Here is a 15,509-nt window from a genome sequence, read left to right as displayed (position 1 = left end):
CAATCCTGACAGGACGGAAGAAGTCCCCCCAACTTTTTCCTTGGAATTTGACATTGAAACCACTGTCTTCCTTTTCCAGGCTCTCCTGCCTCAAGACCAGGCTGCTGGATGGAAGGAGCCGCGTGAAAAGTGCACGAGCGGTGAGCGTGGAAAACACGGCTACGGGAAGCCTCGGGGCCTGAAGGTGGCTCTCTGCGAAGGTCTGGCTTATGCTTTTGAGGTCCCCCGGGGCAGCCAGCGTCAGGCCGGGCCGAAAGGAGACAGCAGGAAGAAGGACTGTACAACGGGTCCCCATGAAACATGCTACAAAAAAAAGGTGCAACGAGAACCACGTCCCTGTGCATTCTTAGTCACAACTGTGGGCGGAAGAACCCCTGTGATCCCTCCCTTTGGTATTAAATAACAGTTTTTAAAAAGCTTTTTAGAAACAAAGCAAATACATGATGGGACTAGAAATGTCAGCCGTCCCAGGTTAGTTGTCCACTGAAATAAGTCTCATCCCTAGTCATAAATAAATAATCTCTTTCCTGGTCTGACTTCCACGCCAGGATCAATATCTCTTAACATCTTACTTATTTTATTACTGCTTTTGGTTTTCTGGGACTGATTGAAAGTTGCTCAGAGGAAATCTTTGGTTTTGCTTAAGTGTCCGTGACATTTAATCATGACTTTCCTTGCAGTTTAATTCCAACCAGTCAATCAGTTAATCCACTTCGATTGATTCTGGGCTCTCGGTGATCGGCTTGCACTCATTGGGCATCCGCTGGTGTCGGCTCAGCTGGGTGGCCTGCGTGAAGCTCCTCTCACACCTCTCGCACCTGGTGGAGGCAAGAGAGAAAATTGAGACCAGGAGCGGGGCCTGCAGGGTGACGGGCTTCCTCTCATCCTGCCTAATCAGAACAGACACTCCAAAGTGGCTTCAGATTTTACCGGCTCAAGAGGTTTAATTGGTGGCTCCTTCCAAGGCCTGGATGCCTGTGATGGGACAAAGCCCGTCTGATGCAGAACAGAGGGATCTGTCAATAGGCAGGGGGAAGGTGATTTCTCCAGAGAGCCCTGTCCTGCTGCAGCTCTGATCACTGTCAGTTCAAATAGATAAAGAACAAAAAGAGATTTTTAGGAGTGAGCCATCAAAGCAGCAGCTTGTCTGCAGTTTTCTGCTCTGCAACCCCAAAGAGAAATTGATGACAAATAGAATTTCACCTGCTGCTAATTTACAATCCGGGCTTCTAGTCCCTTCAGCACAGGGCCGAGGAGCCATCATCTTGGAATTTGGAAAGTAGAGGAAGCAGAACATTAGCCGGCAGCGACTCGGGGTGGGCGTGGTGGCAGCTTTTTTTTGGCAAAAGCTGGTTATAGTGTCAAAGCCTAACAATTTTCATCATTAGGGGATTGTGGTGGGGCAGGAGGCTCTGAAAGAACAGAAATCAACTGATAGTTGTGTGGTTTAAGAGGTTCACCTCTCTAGAAAGAACCGTAGAAATAATATATGTGTGGGCCATGGCTAAGGCCCAGTGTGAGGAGCAAACCGGTCTCATGCTTCAAAATCATCTCTTAACTTAAAACAGAACAAAAAGACTGCAATCTTGATACCCCAGGCCCATGTCATCTCCCATGTCCATCTCTCTCTCTCTGCCACACAACCTCACATAGTTCAATGGCTATTCAATCTACACAACACACACACACACACACACACACACATTCGAAAACTAGTGGGGGCCTGCAACTTTTCTTTGGTTGTCGTTCTGGGCTGATTGTGACTGTATGGGAACCACACACACACACTAACACACACAAAACACAGGAACTGTGGTAGCAAGCAGGGCACACAGTCACTCTGTCCACACTCACTCATCTGGGCTGCCTGGCGCATTGGTCCAGGACCTGGTAGGGCCCAGCAGCCCCCTCAGCCTCCTCTAACAGTCCTTTCCTTGAACCTCTGAAGGAAAAGACATTCAGAAGGAACTGCAGACACCTGTCCCTCTTTTGAACAATGAAACCTGCAACTATGTGGGCCCCTGCGCTATAGTAAGGCTACAGCCACCATGGGGAAGTCCACGCTGCCCTGTCACAGGTGAGGAAGCCATGAACCCTGTTATCTGGTGAGCATTCCTCTTTAGGAAATTATACAAAGTACCTTGTCATGGAAATAATTACCTACAAAAATAGATCGCATGCATCTGTCGCAGGTTTTTGAACACTGGGGACAGGAGTTTCACTTGACACTCGGACTTTTCAGGAATCTGGTACCCGCTGAGTGTGTGTCCAGAGGAAGAAGTCGTGTTTCCTTGATTGTCTTTCATGGAATATTTTTAGCAGCCTGTTCCACTGTTAAAAACTGCACTGTGATCTTGACAAATGCATAATGTCAGCTTTAATGTATCAGACCTATCAGCTCAATGAAAATAACTCAGAAGTATTGATCACCTAATGATTTTTGGTGTATTCATTAACGTCCAGGAGCAGCTCATCCCCTCTCCAGAGCTCCCGGGGTGCTGATGACACGTTAGCGAACTGCTGATTGTTTATTAGAAAACTGATTAGTTACTGGATTAGTGTGTCAAAATATACTACCTTTCACTGCTTGACAAACTTTCAAATTATTATATTCCTTTTTTTTTTTTTTATCTTGAAGCTCTAGAATCAATTTTAAGGATGGCAGAATAGCTGGAACAATTGAGAGGAATGACAATTTACCTGGGTCATGCTTTTGCATTTCTAAGCTTGTATCTTAGAATATGAGGAATTCATGAGCTGGAAGCTTAAGGCTTCGTATAAGGTAAAATGTACGTCTCTATGGAATGTTTAAATGTCCAGATCAGAGAGACACGTTACGAGGAGTGTGACATTTTTCTCAAGTGTTTGCCTGATAGTCAGGAAATTTGTTTGTTTTAACAGTCAGGATATTTGTCTAATATTTAGGGCCCAGGAGAAGATGATTCCTGAAAAATCATCTTTAAGCCCATCTGCTTAAAGTGTCAATAAAAATACATGCAGATGGGTAGGGATTATTTTCATTTAAATTCTTTCCCCCAGGATTTTTCCTTCTTGAGGATCACGCACTGCTGAAAATATCTACATGGTTTTAGAAATATAAGGACATAGTTTATATATTTGAGGAAGACAGCTAGATATAAAAATACCTTCTCAAATAAGGGAAATGCCTCAGTTTTATGTTCTTCATCTTAAACTTTAGGAAAATCCTCTCCACAAAATATTTTCATAGGTTCATGAAACTGAGCCGAAGAATCTAGGTCAGGAGATCAGAGCCAGGCTTTGCCTGGACTGGCACTTAATTAACCCCGGATTACAATTCCAGGCAAGTGACTGGACATAGGCATCTCTGAGTGTAGATTTTATAAAGTGTAATAGAGGAAGGAAGGAAAGAAACGGGTGACGAGCCAGGAAGAGAGAAATGCTCTTGCACACAGATCTTCCCAGGTGCTGACATCACAGCCTTGCGGGAACAACACGGGACTCTAAAGTGCCGTCTTGCAAAGACTTCAGCAAAGAGAAAGTCTCCAACGTTCTGTTAAGAGAGTCTTAGTTAGACTTGATTTCCTCCTAGGTTTGAGATCATGCTTTACTAGTGGTTGACTAGATAGTACATGCCAGGAGCTTAGCAAAATGATGTAAAATTCTGTCACACAGAAAACCTGTGGAAAGCTTTTAGTGCTTCTACGACATGTCCCAAAATACTTCTGAAAATGGACCAAACTGCACAGGGCTCAACCCAGATTTGCTCTTCGGATTTGTTTTGATTTCTGCCTAGATCTTGTTCAAATATTAGATGTCCTCTGGCATTTCCTTTGATTTTTAAATCCTGAGCCAAACTTCTTAGTCTTGGAAGGGAATACGCCGTGATGAATATTTCCCCCTGCTTCTAACGAGGAAGAAGCACGCCTCCTAAGGAAAGTCCTGGCCTGTTCCTGCAGTTTCTCGGACTCAGAAGCCAACAGCTCACACAGGTCTTCCCAGGCAGAGAGCAGAGGAGCCCACCTGGAATCTTGAGGGACTGTGTTTAGTAACAGAAGGAGAAAGGAGCGCTCACTAAAAAGAATGATTTTTTTTTTTTAATTTATTGTTGGGGATTCATTGAGGGTACAAGAAACCAGTTTTCACTGATTTACAAAGAATAGTTTTTTAGACTGCTTCCTTCTTTCCTCCTTCCCTCCCTCCCTCCTTCCTACCATAATGTACTCAGCTGCTGCCCTTCAGTGAAAGGATGTCTTGCTTTCACCCCTGATTCTCCATGACTTACAGTCTTCACAGAACAAACTGAAAGCCAAGACCTTCCATATAATCCTCTGATTTTTATTTTTCCTATGTGCTCCTTTACTCTAGAAATTCAAAGTCTATCCCCTGGGTTAGCTGCTGACAGGCTCACCTAGAACTTGGGGGGCTGCCTCTTTTGGTGGGATTTCAGCCAATCAGACTATGAGGCAAAGCCTGGAGACTCTTGACCTCCGAACGCCAATCTTGTCCGGCCTTCTCTGGACAGCAATAATCTTGATCTGCCTTCACAAACCTCTTCTCAGCAGATCTTCCCTCAGCAGAGGGAAAGAGCATTCCCCTGAGCTCTAGCTGTGGGGGACAATTTGGAGACGGAGCCATCTGGGGCATCTATTTGGAAGCCGCCCAAGACATACAGTTTAGGATGGCACATCTTTACAAGAGTCTTCTCCTTCTTAGTAACATTGTTTAAGCCAATACCCATTAGTTGAAGTAGTAAAATTAACTGTTGTGGTGAAACTTATTTTATTGACCAATCTGCAACGAAAGTTTTTTTTTTTTTTTGAATGTTTGTTTTATAAGCTTGTAAAAGGATATCTTCATAATATTTACAAAGGTCCAGGGGATGGTTATCCATGAGCTATGGTTGGAAGATCCCCAAAACTCCCTTGGGACAGATCAGTTCTGAAAGACCTGATTGTATACACTAAAGAATTTAGCTTTCCATTTCCTAGAAGACATTTAAATCTTGCACTTTCAAAATAAGTATACTTTCAGCTCTCCCCTAGAAATATATATTTGATAAATTTTTTAAATTTAAAAATCCATAGTGTATGGCTATCTTGGTAAGCGTGGGAACAGAGGGAACTAACGCAGACATGTACAAGCTAATCCAACAGCCCCGGTTGTTTCTTCTTTTTTTTTCCCCCCAGATGAAATTAGGTACGGTCACCAAAAAAAAAAAAAAAAAAAAACACCACTTTTTGAAAGGAAAAAAATGCAATCACCAAAGCCCTTCGAATATTAATCTGATAAAGTTAAAATGGCATCTCTATTGGAAATATGCCAAAAACAGAATGTTAAAGAAAAAGAATTGGGTGAAGTCAACGAGGTTACATATAAGTAACACCTTAACATTAATAGAAATCTATTTCCCATCTTGACCCAGAAACCTCTTCAATTAATTACTAAAATCTATTTACACAGCAACAAGATAAAAATCAATCTGATTCCTGGCACCGTATCCATCTGGCTGCCCTTTCTAATATAAAAGACCAAACAGATCCTAAACCAACCTGAACCTCAGCTTTTGAGAAGCTCAAAGGCTGGGCACTGTGCCACCGTCACCTTTCACCTCCAGAGCTGTGGTGACCCCCAAGGTGAGGCCTGAGGGTGATGACCAAGTCCACCAGGCAGGACACAGACACTGGTGGTGGGGAACCCCGAGGACACTGGTAGCCCATCTGGCCCCTAAGGCTGGATGAGGAAAAGATGCCCTCTGTGGGCTATGACAGCTTCAGGGGGTACAGCTTGGCGGCAGAGTGTGGCTCAGTTACAGACCCTGTGCTATCCCCTAAGCCAGATGCCCTTATGTAATGAACAAGCTGTGCCTATGTACACAGACAAAATCTATCACTATTTTCACTATAAATACCAGATATTAAACCATGATAGAGAACAGTAAAGAAGAATGAATAGAGGTAACCAATTCTTAGGGAAGATGACAGCATTTTATGAGCTCCTCCCATTGCTGGCAGACATCTGGGTAGCGAGATCAAGACTGCAGGACTCTGCTACCCCCCAGGCTAGCCTGGCCTCAGGCCGAGCACCAGAGTGGGCCACAACAGCAGGTCTGGAGGGGAAATTCTGGGCAACGGGGCTCTGGGAAGACTTCCTGGTTGACAATGAGTAAGGGGATTAGTCTCCCATGGCCCAAATCATTTCCTCTCTTGCTTGATCTTGGCCAATAGCAGGTAAATAAGGCCATACTTCTATGCCCTTTTAATTTTCCTTCTCCAATGTTTAAAGCCAGTATGGCAAATGAGTGAAGGGAGATGTAAGAGGGTTGGCCAGAAAAGACATCATCACACAGACAGTAAAAACTGCTCTGAGACCCCCCCAACCAGTCACATATGCTGCTTCCCACTCCCAGGCCTTTCCCTGTGCTGTCTGGACAGACAGAATGCCTCTTTCCCCTTGTGTGTCCAGAAAATGACTCATCCTTCAAACACATCTCAACCATCATCTCCCCAGATTAGCCCACTCCTGAGCTGCTCCAACCCCTGTGTGTACAAGTCTCATTGTACTTTTCACTCCATAATATTCACTAATTGGCCTTCCCTTTATGGGGCAGGGAAGAAAAGGCTAAGTTTCATTTCACAATGACCCTATTCCTAGCAGGATGCTTAGTACAGAAGTAGGCGCTCAACAGATACTGAATGAGTGAACACATATCCCCTTGGGTGAGCAAATGAATAAATGAATGAACGAATGAACAGGCCACCTTGCATGGTGCCGATGCCCACTGTTTTGATGGCTGTGCTAGATGCAGAAACACAGTCTCTCACTCAGATTCTCCTACCTTGCCAAAGCCCCTAGAATTTAGTTCTACCTCTTTCCACATTCCCCGAATCCTCAAAAAATTGATGCACCCTGTGTTCCATTTTGTTTTTCTTTTTTCACCAAGATGGCAACATCTCAGTTCCAAACTATAGGCTGAAAAGTCACAGGTGGGCTGCTATGATAGCTTCAAATTCTTAACACATAGGAAAAAGAATCCCAAAGGGTTCAAGTCTCCAAGAGAGAATTACTCAAATGTCCTAAACTTGCGGTCACCTTTATGATGGTCCTGGGGCTTGCTGATGGCTAGCAGAGCTCTGGGTGACTCCTAGATAGAATTCTAGAAGCACAGAATTTTTCCAGAAGCCTCAGGAACTGGAAAGAATATCAAAATTATTTACCCCTACCTCCTTATTTTAACGATGAGAAAACAGACCAGAAAATTCATCCCATGTCCAAGGTTGTGAAACTTGAGCCAGGACCAGTGTACAGGTTTCCTGATGTCATTTTCCAAATGTCACCCACTGAGCAAGGGGATTCTTTTGCAGCCTGCACAGTGAGCTTCTAAGAAGCCTCTCCACCAGCTGGCTGAGCTGGGCAGTGCTGTGCCAAAGCGCTAGCCGGCTCTCGAGAAAGGCTAAGAGAAAGAGGGTGGAGGGCTGGCCGCTACTTACTTGAAGGGCTTTTCTCCAGTGTGGGTTCGGATGTGGTTGTTGAGGGTGGTGGCCCCAGCAAAGGCACGACCACAGTAGCCGCACTTGAAAGGCCGGTCACTGGAGTGAGTGACCACGTGGTTCCTCAGTTCTGAAGGTTGGGAAAAGGACTGGGAGCAGTGACCGCATTGGTAGGGTCTGAAACAAATAAAGAGACTGCCTGGTCATTATTTTCTGCGTTGTCAGTGGAAGCCAGAATCATGAGACAAGGGGCCAGAACTTTTTGGTGACATTTTCTCAGTTTTTAAGACTGAGCATAGAGCTTTGGCCACTGGGTTCCCACTACTTTACTTGCCATAGGAAGAAAATTTACAGAGCTCCTGAGAGCCACCAATCCTGGCTGGCAGGAATCACACCGGCTCAGGAGCCCTGCTTTCTTATTCCCTCTCTCCCCTCAGCATCCCTTCCCCCGCACTGGAAGTGAAGACTTGATTAATCAGAACGTGATAAGAAAAAAGACATAATTGTCTCTTATACGTCCATGGCCCTTTTAACTTTTCAAAGTGCTTTAAAATAAATTATCTAGTTTCACCTTTTCAATAGTCCTCTGGGACAGGGAAAACAGTTGCTATTATCTCTGTCAGTTCAGAAAACTGAGGATAAATTGTCCTCACAGGACATAAACTCTTCATGCTAAGGTCATGCTAGGGTGTCTGGACCTTATTCTAAGTACCAGGTAAACATCAGACAAGTGAGCAAGTTACAAGTGTATTTTAATAAACACTAAAGCATCCTGGAGTCTGTGTGTAGCACAAGCCCTGGTCTTGCCCCGATAAACACAGACATGCACCCAGATGGGTCGCTTTGTAAAAGAAATCCTGCCTTCTACTTACTAGTCCCCGCTCCAGACATTCCTCTATCGGGTCTTTTTCTTGACCCTCAGCTCCCTAATTTAATCAGGGAGCAAGGAATGATTTACAGCAGCACAGAAATGACGGGATGTCACTACGCTTGCAGAAGGATGCCGGTGATGCAAAAGTAAATGGAAGGAAGTGGTGACAAATACCTGATAATTAGCAAGATTATCAGGGCACATTCTTTCCAGCTCATGAGAAGTCAATCAATTTTTGGTTTTCATAAAGAAGATTAAAATTCTGTCTTCTCCATGGAAGTTCTTCTGCTTACTTCAGCAGAATCTGGTGAGTGATATAAAACCCGGGGAGTTTTCCCTATTCGAAGCTATTTCATATCATCCCTTGACAGGGCTCTAATTTGTTTATCAAAAATTTTCTTCAGACAATTACTAATCTGTCATGAGAGATATTAACAGCATTCACTAAACCCTGGTTGGTGGGCCAGATGTTTCTGGTTGCATTTAGAAACCAATGGGGGAAAAAAAACCCCAGGCTTAATTGCTCAACCTTTAACAAATGTATAAGCTCTAATGACCAGACACTAAAATCAAGGGCCAGGAGACAATAGTGACTGAGCAAGTACAACAATTCAATTAAGTGCAAAATAAAGTGTACCCTCTCATTTGTCAAGCGAACTGCTTAATTGTGGCTACTTGCCTCACTGAACACAAATACTATTATTTTATCAGGCTTCAGTACACTGAGTTCTGATTGTAGAATTTTTTAGCTTGATTAATAGTCCTGGATTGGTCAATAACTCAATACTATACAATTTTAATTACTTACATTTAGAAATCTATCTAACTGCTCTCAAACAAGTTTTAAAGAAATACATAAAAGTCTTTGGTAAGGAGTTTATCAATCTTGACAAATTACACGTGCATTTTATTACAATTATAAAAGAATGCTTTAAAAGCCATTAAAATTTTATGTAGATGAAAACGTCCTCCTGCCAAATCTGTTCTTCGTAGTAAACGTTAAGCTTAAAGCATTCTTTGAAAAATAATTCTCTTGAGGGTGAGTTTTAAAAAATGTTATTGAAGATTATAAACAAAATAATATATTAATATATGCTATCTCCACTGACAATCGATTTTTCTAATAGTGAAGGGACCATTAACATTTATTAGCCTCTGGTTATCTATTTTTAATAGCTATCACAATAAACAATAACCTATTTAATAAAACCAATTAATCTTCTCTTTTTTTTTCTAACTCTCCCGTCAAAAGTTGGGGTGATTTATTTCTTACAGTCAGAAGTCAATCCAGCCTTTTTATGTTAATAGTCACAATGGCAAAGATTTATGCACAGAAGATCAGAAATGACCACAGAGAGGCTCATGTTGAATTCTTACGCCAAGGTAACAGCAAAGAAAGGAAAATCGGATTCTAAAACATCACGCTTGCCCAGCCCCAGCCTGGGAGCCAAGTGCTGGGGACCCAGTGACCTACGTGGCATAGTTTTTAAAACTTTGCAGAATGAAAGAGATTCAAACAGGAGAGATAGGAGAGGTGAATCCTGCTTCAGCCTCTGACCCTGATCAGCTGTGGGACTTGGAGAAGCCACTAATCTTCCCTGAACTCTGTCCTCTCATCTGTCCGATCAGGGGAATGGCCTGAGCAAGATATTCTTTGGCATCTCATTGTGCTTTGTTTTTGCTTTCAGGAAGTCACTGGCAAATGTCCACTGTCCCAAAATCTGTCCAGCACACGGCCTCTCAAGAGACAGCATCACCAAAGTGATCTCAACCTTCCATGATGTGTACTAGCCAGATCCCTGTACGTGGAGCTTTCTGTGGTTGTGTGTGTACATGTTCAAGAGAATATGGAAAATTTAAATATACCATAAAAGGTTGAGAATTCAGACCAACAAGAAAATCTCGTACCAAAATGTAGGCCCAAACCTTATTTTAGTTAACCTCATAAAGCAAAGTGGATTTTCCTTCATTCTTAGGTACCTCCAAAAATAAGATTTTAGGCCATCTAGTCATCTTTGTGGAGGTTAAATTTATGCAGAATTTAGAGCTAAAGTATGTACCTCACCTGCCACAATGGTACCAGAGTGTTTCTCTCAGCCTAGAAATTAATAGGAAGTTATCCCTCAGAGAGCACAGAAGCTACACCACAAGTGATGAGGTTGAAACTCTCTTTTCCTGTATTTTCCATATTTCCTTTTAAAAACTGACAAAAGGAAATGATCCAAAAGTCATTTTAAAATTGATTGTGTGCCTAGAGTTTCATCTAAGGACAAAGGAATGCATTCAAGACAGAATTCGATCTTCAAGTCCAAGAGCAGAGCTTAGAAAGCATTATCACCACTTTGGAATCTCGGGCATCACACCTTCCTTTGGAACAAGCAGGCACAGAATTTCAGACCATGCGAGCATATTTCATTCAACACCCTCAAACTCCACACCTCTCAATTTACAGCTGAAGGGCCTCTGGGGCACACAATGAGTTGTCATTATTCAGCTTTTTCTTCTGCAATCAACGTTCCCATTAATTTTTCAAGGGGTCTTGCGGAAAGGTAAAACTTCATTTATTAAACTTTTGGATACAATTCATTTTTACTCCAAGGTTTCTGCCTTTTTTGGATGTGTCACGTCGGAAGGAACTCATAAGGACTGACATCCACGAGTGCTGTGTTTACCCTCACTTTTTACAGGAGCTCACGTCACCGGCAACTAAATGGTCATCTCCTTCCTAAAGCACGTGCTTCTACCCAAATCATCACAGACATACAGCATTTCACTCTTCTCAAAGCAAAAGCAATGAGCATTTCTCACAAAGGGATAACACCTCACAACCACACGCATCTGAGGGCTCTCTTTCAACCATCAGAGACTGCTAACAGCGCTGTCTAACGATGGTGCTGTTCTGTAGCTGAGCTAGCCAACATGGTGGGGGCCACTGGCCATGGGCTGCCATCGAGCACTGGAAATGTGGCAAGAGCACCCGAGAAAGTGAAGTCTGATTTGACTTCATTTTGATTAATTTAGATTTAAATAACTTCACGTGGTTAGTGCCAACACAGACATACCTGGTTTCATGGAAAAACTATTCCTCAACAAAGAAATAAGTGAACAACAAAGTCTGGGTCAATTGGGGAAGTGTATATCAGTCCTGGTAAATTTTCAAGCAGAAAGAAGGCAGAGAGGCAATTTTGTACATCCCTTGGCATTCTCTGTCCCTGGCAGTTCCTCTGCCAAAGATTACTCCAGTAAAATGTGCAATTCATTTGCTATGAATCTGTAACTAGTTTGGTGTAAACATAGGAAAAGGATGAAACATTTAACAAAATTAAGTGTGGTTTGGTTTTACATTATTAATCCTTCTTTGATTTTTCTTTCATGGCCTCCAGGAGGAAGGTTGTTCAGTTGGGGCCACATTCTGGCCTTGCTCTAAGTCAGCCAGCCCAAGTACAAATCTCCCAAGACTTCAAAGGGAGACTCCTCAGGTCGATACTGGCTGCGTGGAGGGAGAAAAGAACTTAGCTCTGGGTAAGGAGAAAAACACTTCAGGACAGTGACAAAAGTGCATAACCAAAGGGCCTGGAGAACATCAAAGCTAAAAAGGAGATAACCTTCACACTTGGGGGGAGGGGGAGAAATATCAGAACACAAGAACACTGATGCATTCTAAGAAACTACTGTGGTGATGGACTATCTCCAGGCTCTTTCCACAAACAGCACCTTATTAAAGTCACTTTACCCTCTGGTCCCACCACATCCCACTAAAAACACATATGCAAACTGACATGTGCCCAGGATTCTGAAGGAAGACTTTCCCTACGTGGCACAAACAGTCAAAAAGGAGATAGGAGAAGGAAAAAGATGCAAAATAAAGACAAGCTCCATAAAGACACTTTCTGCAGAAAATATAAGAAAACGTACTCATCAGCCTCCCACTGTGATCAAGGAGCCCTTTCTGGAGCCCTCCCTGCAATGCCCACCTCTCCCAGCAGGAGTGCTAAAGAGTTTCTGCAGCAGAAAACAGAAGAGAAAAAGGATTTCTAACTCCTCCTTCAAACCAGTTTATCAAGCTGCCCTGGCCTAAGCAATCAGCTTATGCAAAAACCGAAGTCTCTTACCTTCCTCCTCTATTTCAGGGCATAGACTTTTGATGATACCGTACATGAAAGAGCTCATGAATGTAGACAAAGTCTCTTTGATAAAGGTGCAAATATCTAGGATTTCATGGTTAAAGAGTCAACTCAATGGATGAAAAATCCTTTGCACCTCAGGTTCAGGGACCCGTTTCAATTTGGACTGTTTGAAACTTGAACCTGTTTTCCTTCTGACTTTGTCTTCCATGTCCCCCCTTCTTGCCTCTGGTTCTAGCAACGTTTTCCTATCAAATCATAACCATTTGAGTTTTTAAACAAGGAAAATGCTTTCTGAGTTTTAAGCTTTTGCAATGTATATGCCTGAATGGGCCTGCGCTGCCAGAGACAACTAGCTGATTCATGGAGCTAATCATTAAAAAACATTTATTTGTAGACAGCTTGAGCATTTCAAACCCAAAAAATCCAAACTCCAAGACATTTTGAGCACCAACATGATACTCAAAGGAAATGGCCATTGGAACATTTTGTATTTCTGGTTTTCAGATTTGGCATGCTAAACCTGTAAGTATCATTCCAAAATGAAAAAAAAAAAACAAATACAAACACTTCAGGTCCTAAACATTTTAGATAACAGATACTCAACCTGTATTCTACAGTTGAAAATTTCCATATAGATAATAATGAAAAAGATTCCAAGTTTAGCAAATATCAGGAACAAATTTGATGTTCCATTATAGTTTTGTACATTTTTTTCAGTTAGCAACTCACCCGTGTGGCTAAGAATTACAGAGAATACCTTTCTTTCCAACTTTTCTGGTACAAAGAGAGTGTTTCAATCCTATATGCTAAAAGCAAATTATGTATCTAAAATAAAACCAGTTGGTCAAAGAGACAGGGTGTCTCCCTCTGTGCCCCTTATTGGCAATCATCAACTGAGGTGTGATGACGTAATTCAAGCATCTCCTCACTGTTACTAGGGAACAAGGGATTGATTATTTTAAGTTATAGTTTTGATTTTTACTTATTCATGAATGATGGTGGCTACTTCTCAACTGTCACCAGCAAAGTGCTGGGAACACGGCTTGAGTAATCGGCCTATTTCCCAGATACCAAGCACCCACTGCTTTACCTCCTCTGGGAACGCTGCCTAAACCACACCTGGGCATCTGAGTGGGCTTATAAATAAGCCCATTAGGGTCTAGCACAGGACAGAAGTCTCAGGCCACCTAGATTTTTGTCAATAACTCTAAATTAGCTTGGAGACGGCACTGATTTAACCATCTCTCATGGAAGTGTATTTTGTGCACGTAAGTTCTCTAACTTTTTAGATAGAGATAGATACACTTTTCTGATAGTATATATTCATGTATTATAGATCCTGACACTATTGTTTCACAAGACTGGCTTCACGGGGACTTAAGCCATAATATCCATGTATGATTTTTCTAAGTTTACCTATGATTAGACAAAACAGTCTGTCTCAGTATCTTTCTATTTCCTATGAAATAGTTTCATTGCTTTATATGACATTAAACATGAACTTGTATTATCCAAAAAGCTAAGCTTTGAGTTCCCTTATCCAGAAACTTTAAACTATTATTTCATTTTACCTGGCACATTTAGTTATTATGACTATAATGAGCCTTTGCAAATAATAGATCCATACATCTCAACTCACTCAAAAAGCAAGTGTATAATGATAGGGCTTCAAGGTAGTTTTCCTTTTTTTTTGAGACAGAGTCTCATCCTGTCGCCCTGGGTGGAGTGCCGTGGTATCACAGCTCACAGCAACCTCCAAACTCTTGGGCTTAAGAGATTCTCTTGCCTCAGCCTCCCAAGTAGATGTGACTACAGGCATTAGTTTTTCTATTTTTAGTAGAGACGGGGTAACGCTCTTATTCAAACTCCTAAGCTCAAGCAATTCACCCACCTCAACCTCCCAAAGTGCTAGGATTACTAGAGGTATAAGCCACGCCTGGCTCATCTTTCATATTTAAAAAACTACTAAAATGCATTGCAGACTTAGATATACCTTGAGGCTACATGTATACTTGCAAAGAAGATAAACTTACGGGAAAAATTCTTTCTGAATGAAGAAAACATTTCCAAACTCTGTACCTCTATAGCCAACAATACTAAGATGTGCAGAAGTTTGTTAATATTTTCACCAAAGGGGCTCTCCTATTGAAAATAAAAGATGGTAAAGACACAGCTGCCTTAACAGCCCTCAGGTAAATATTTCAACTTTAATTAGTTACAGCAATGCTTGATGATAAGCAAGTGGTTTCTAGAATGTCACAATAAAAATGTACACACATGCAAATGTGTATATATACCTTACAACTGAATATTTTATTTTAGCAAATATCCATTCGGTCTCCACCACACCTCTATCCACCCTGCCCTTGCTGGGGTCTTCTAAGCCCACTGTTGTAGCCTACAGATCTGGGAGGGAGTAGCTGGGTCTATATTATTAGGCATGAAAAGCCAAATGGTTTATTTCATTAAGGTTAGTTAGTGGCAAAGTTAAAAAAAAAAAATTCTCAAGTTCTGCTTCCAAATCTCCTACCTTAATTTCAAACATTATTTTCTGCTTTTATATTCAAAGAGCATTATTAATGGCATTCCTTCCTAGGTATTTTGGTTTTAATCAAGTTTCCACGGGACACGAAGGAGAGATAAAACACAAGCAACGCTTTCTTATTGAATTAATTCGAGTTTTGTCTTTTGCGCCCCGGCTATCAAGACTGTCGAATAAACCGGTTTTGATTCATCAATAATAGTTCCATTATATCTACTGTGCCACTCGTCAGAGTACCTGAAATTTTAATTCACTTGTTCAGCTAAATTTCATCCTCAGTTCATGGCCATAAAATTCTTTATTGACAAACTTTCAAACCAACTTTGACTCTGAGGTATCTAGTCCACATTTTTCTTCTGTGTGGATATTAGTTTATTGAATAAGTGGCATCTGTTTTCCTCCACATCACTAGCAGAGTAGGTATTTCCTTTTGACAGCTTTGCAGGATTTATGGGTTTGCATGCTCTGAAGAAAAATAGTACTAAGCAAAAAATTCCAAT

General features: G+C 41.8%; 1 protein-coding gene across 1 annotated transcript in view; it reads right to left on the bottom strand.

Annotated features, from left to right (window-relative positions):
• Positions 1–703: 703 nt before the first annotated feature.
• PRDM6 (PR/SET domain 6) overlaps positions 704–15,509 on the bottom strand; it is a 99,672-nt gene continuing 84,866 nt past the window's right edge. The window contains exons 6-7 of the mRNA XM_012811477.1: positions 7,470–7,646; positions 704–818 (exon numbers count right to left, since the gene is read on the bottom strand). Of these exons, the coding sequence (XP_012666931.1) occupies positions 704–818; positions 7,470–7,646 (292 nt within the window). The remainder of the gene's footprint in view (positions 819–7,469; positions 7,647–15,509) is intronic.

Source organism: Otolemur garnettii, unplaced genomic scaffold (genome assembly GCF_000181295.1).
Source record: "Otolemur garnettii isolate 467f Iridium unplaced genomic scaffold, OtoGar3 scaffold00160, whole genome shotgun sequence".
NCBI classification, from domain to species: Eukaryota; Metazoa; Chordata; class Mammalia; order Primates; family Galagidae; genus Otolemur; species Otolemur garnettii.
Note: the sequence above shows the minus strand (reverse complement) of the source record. Positions and strands in the feature narration are given on the sequence as shown.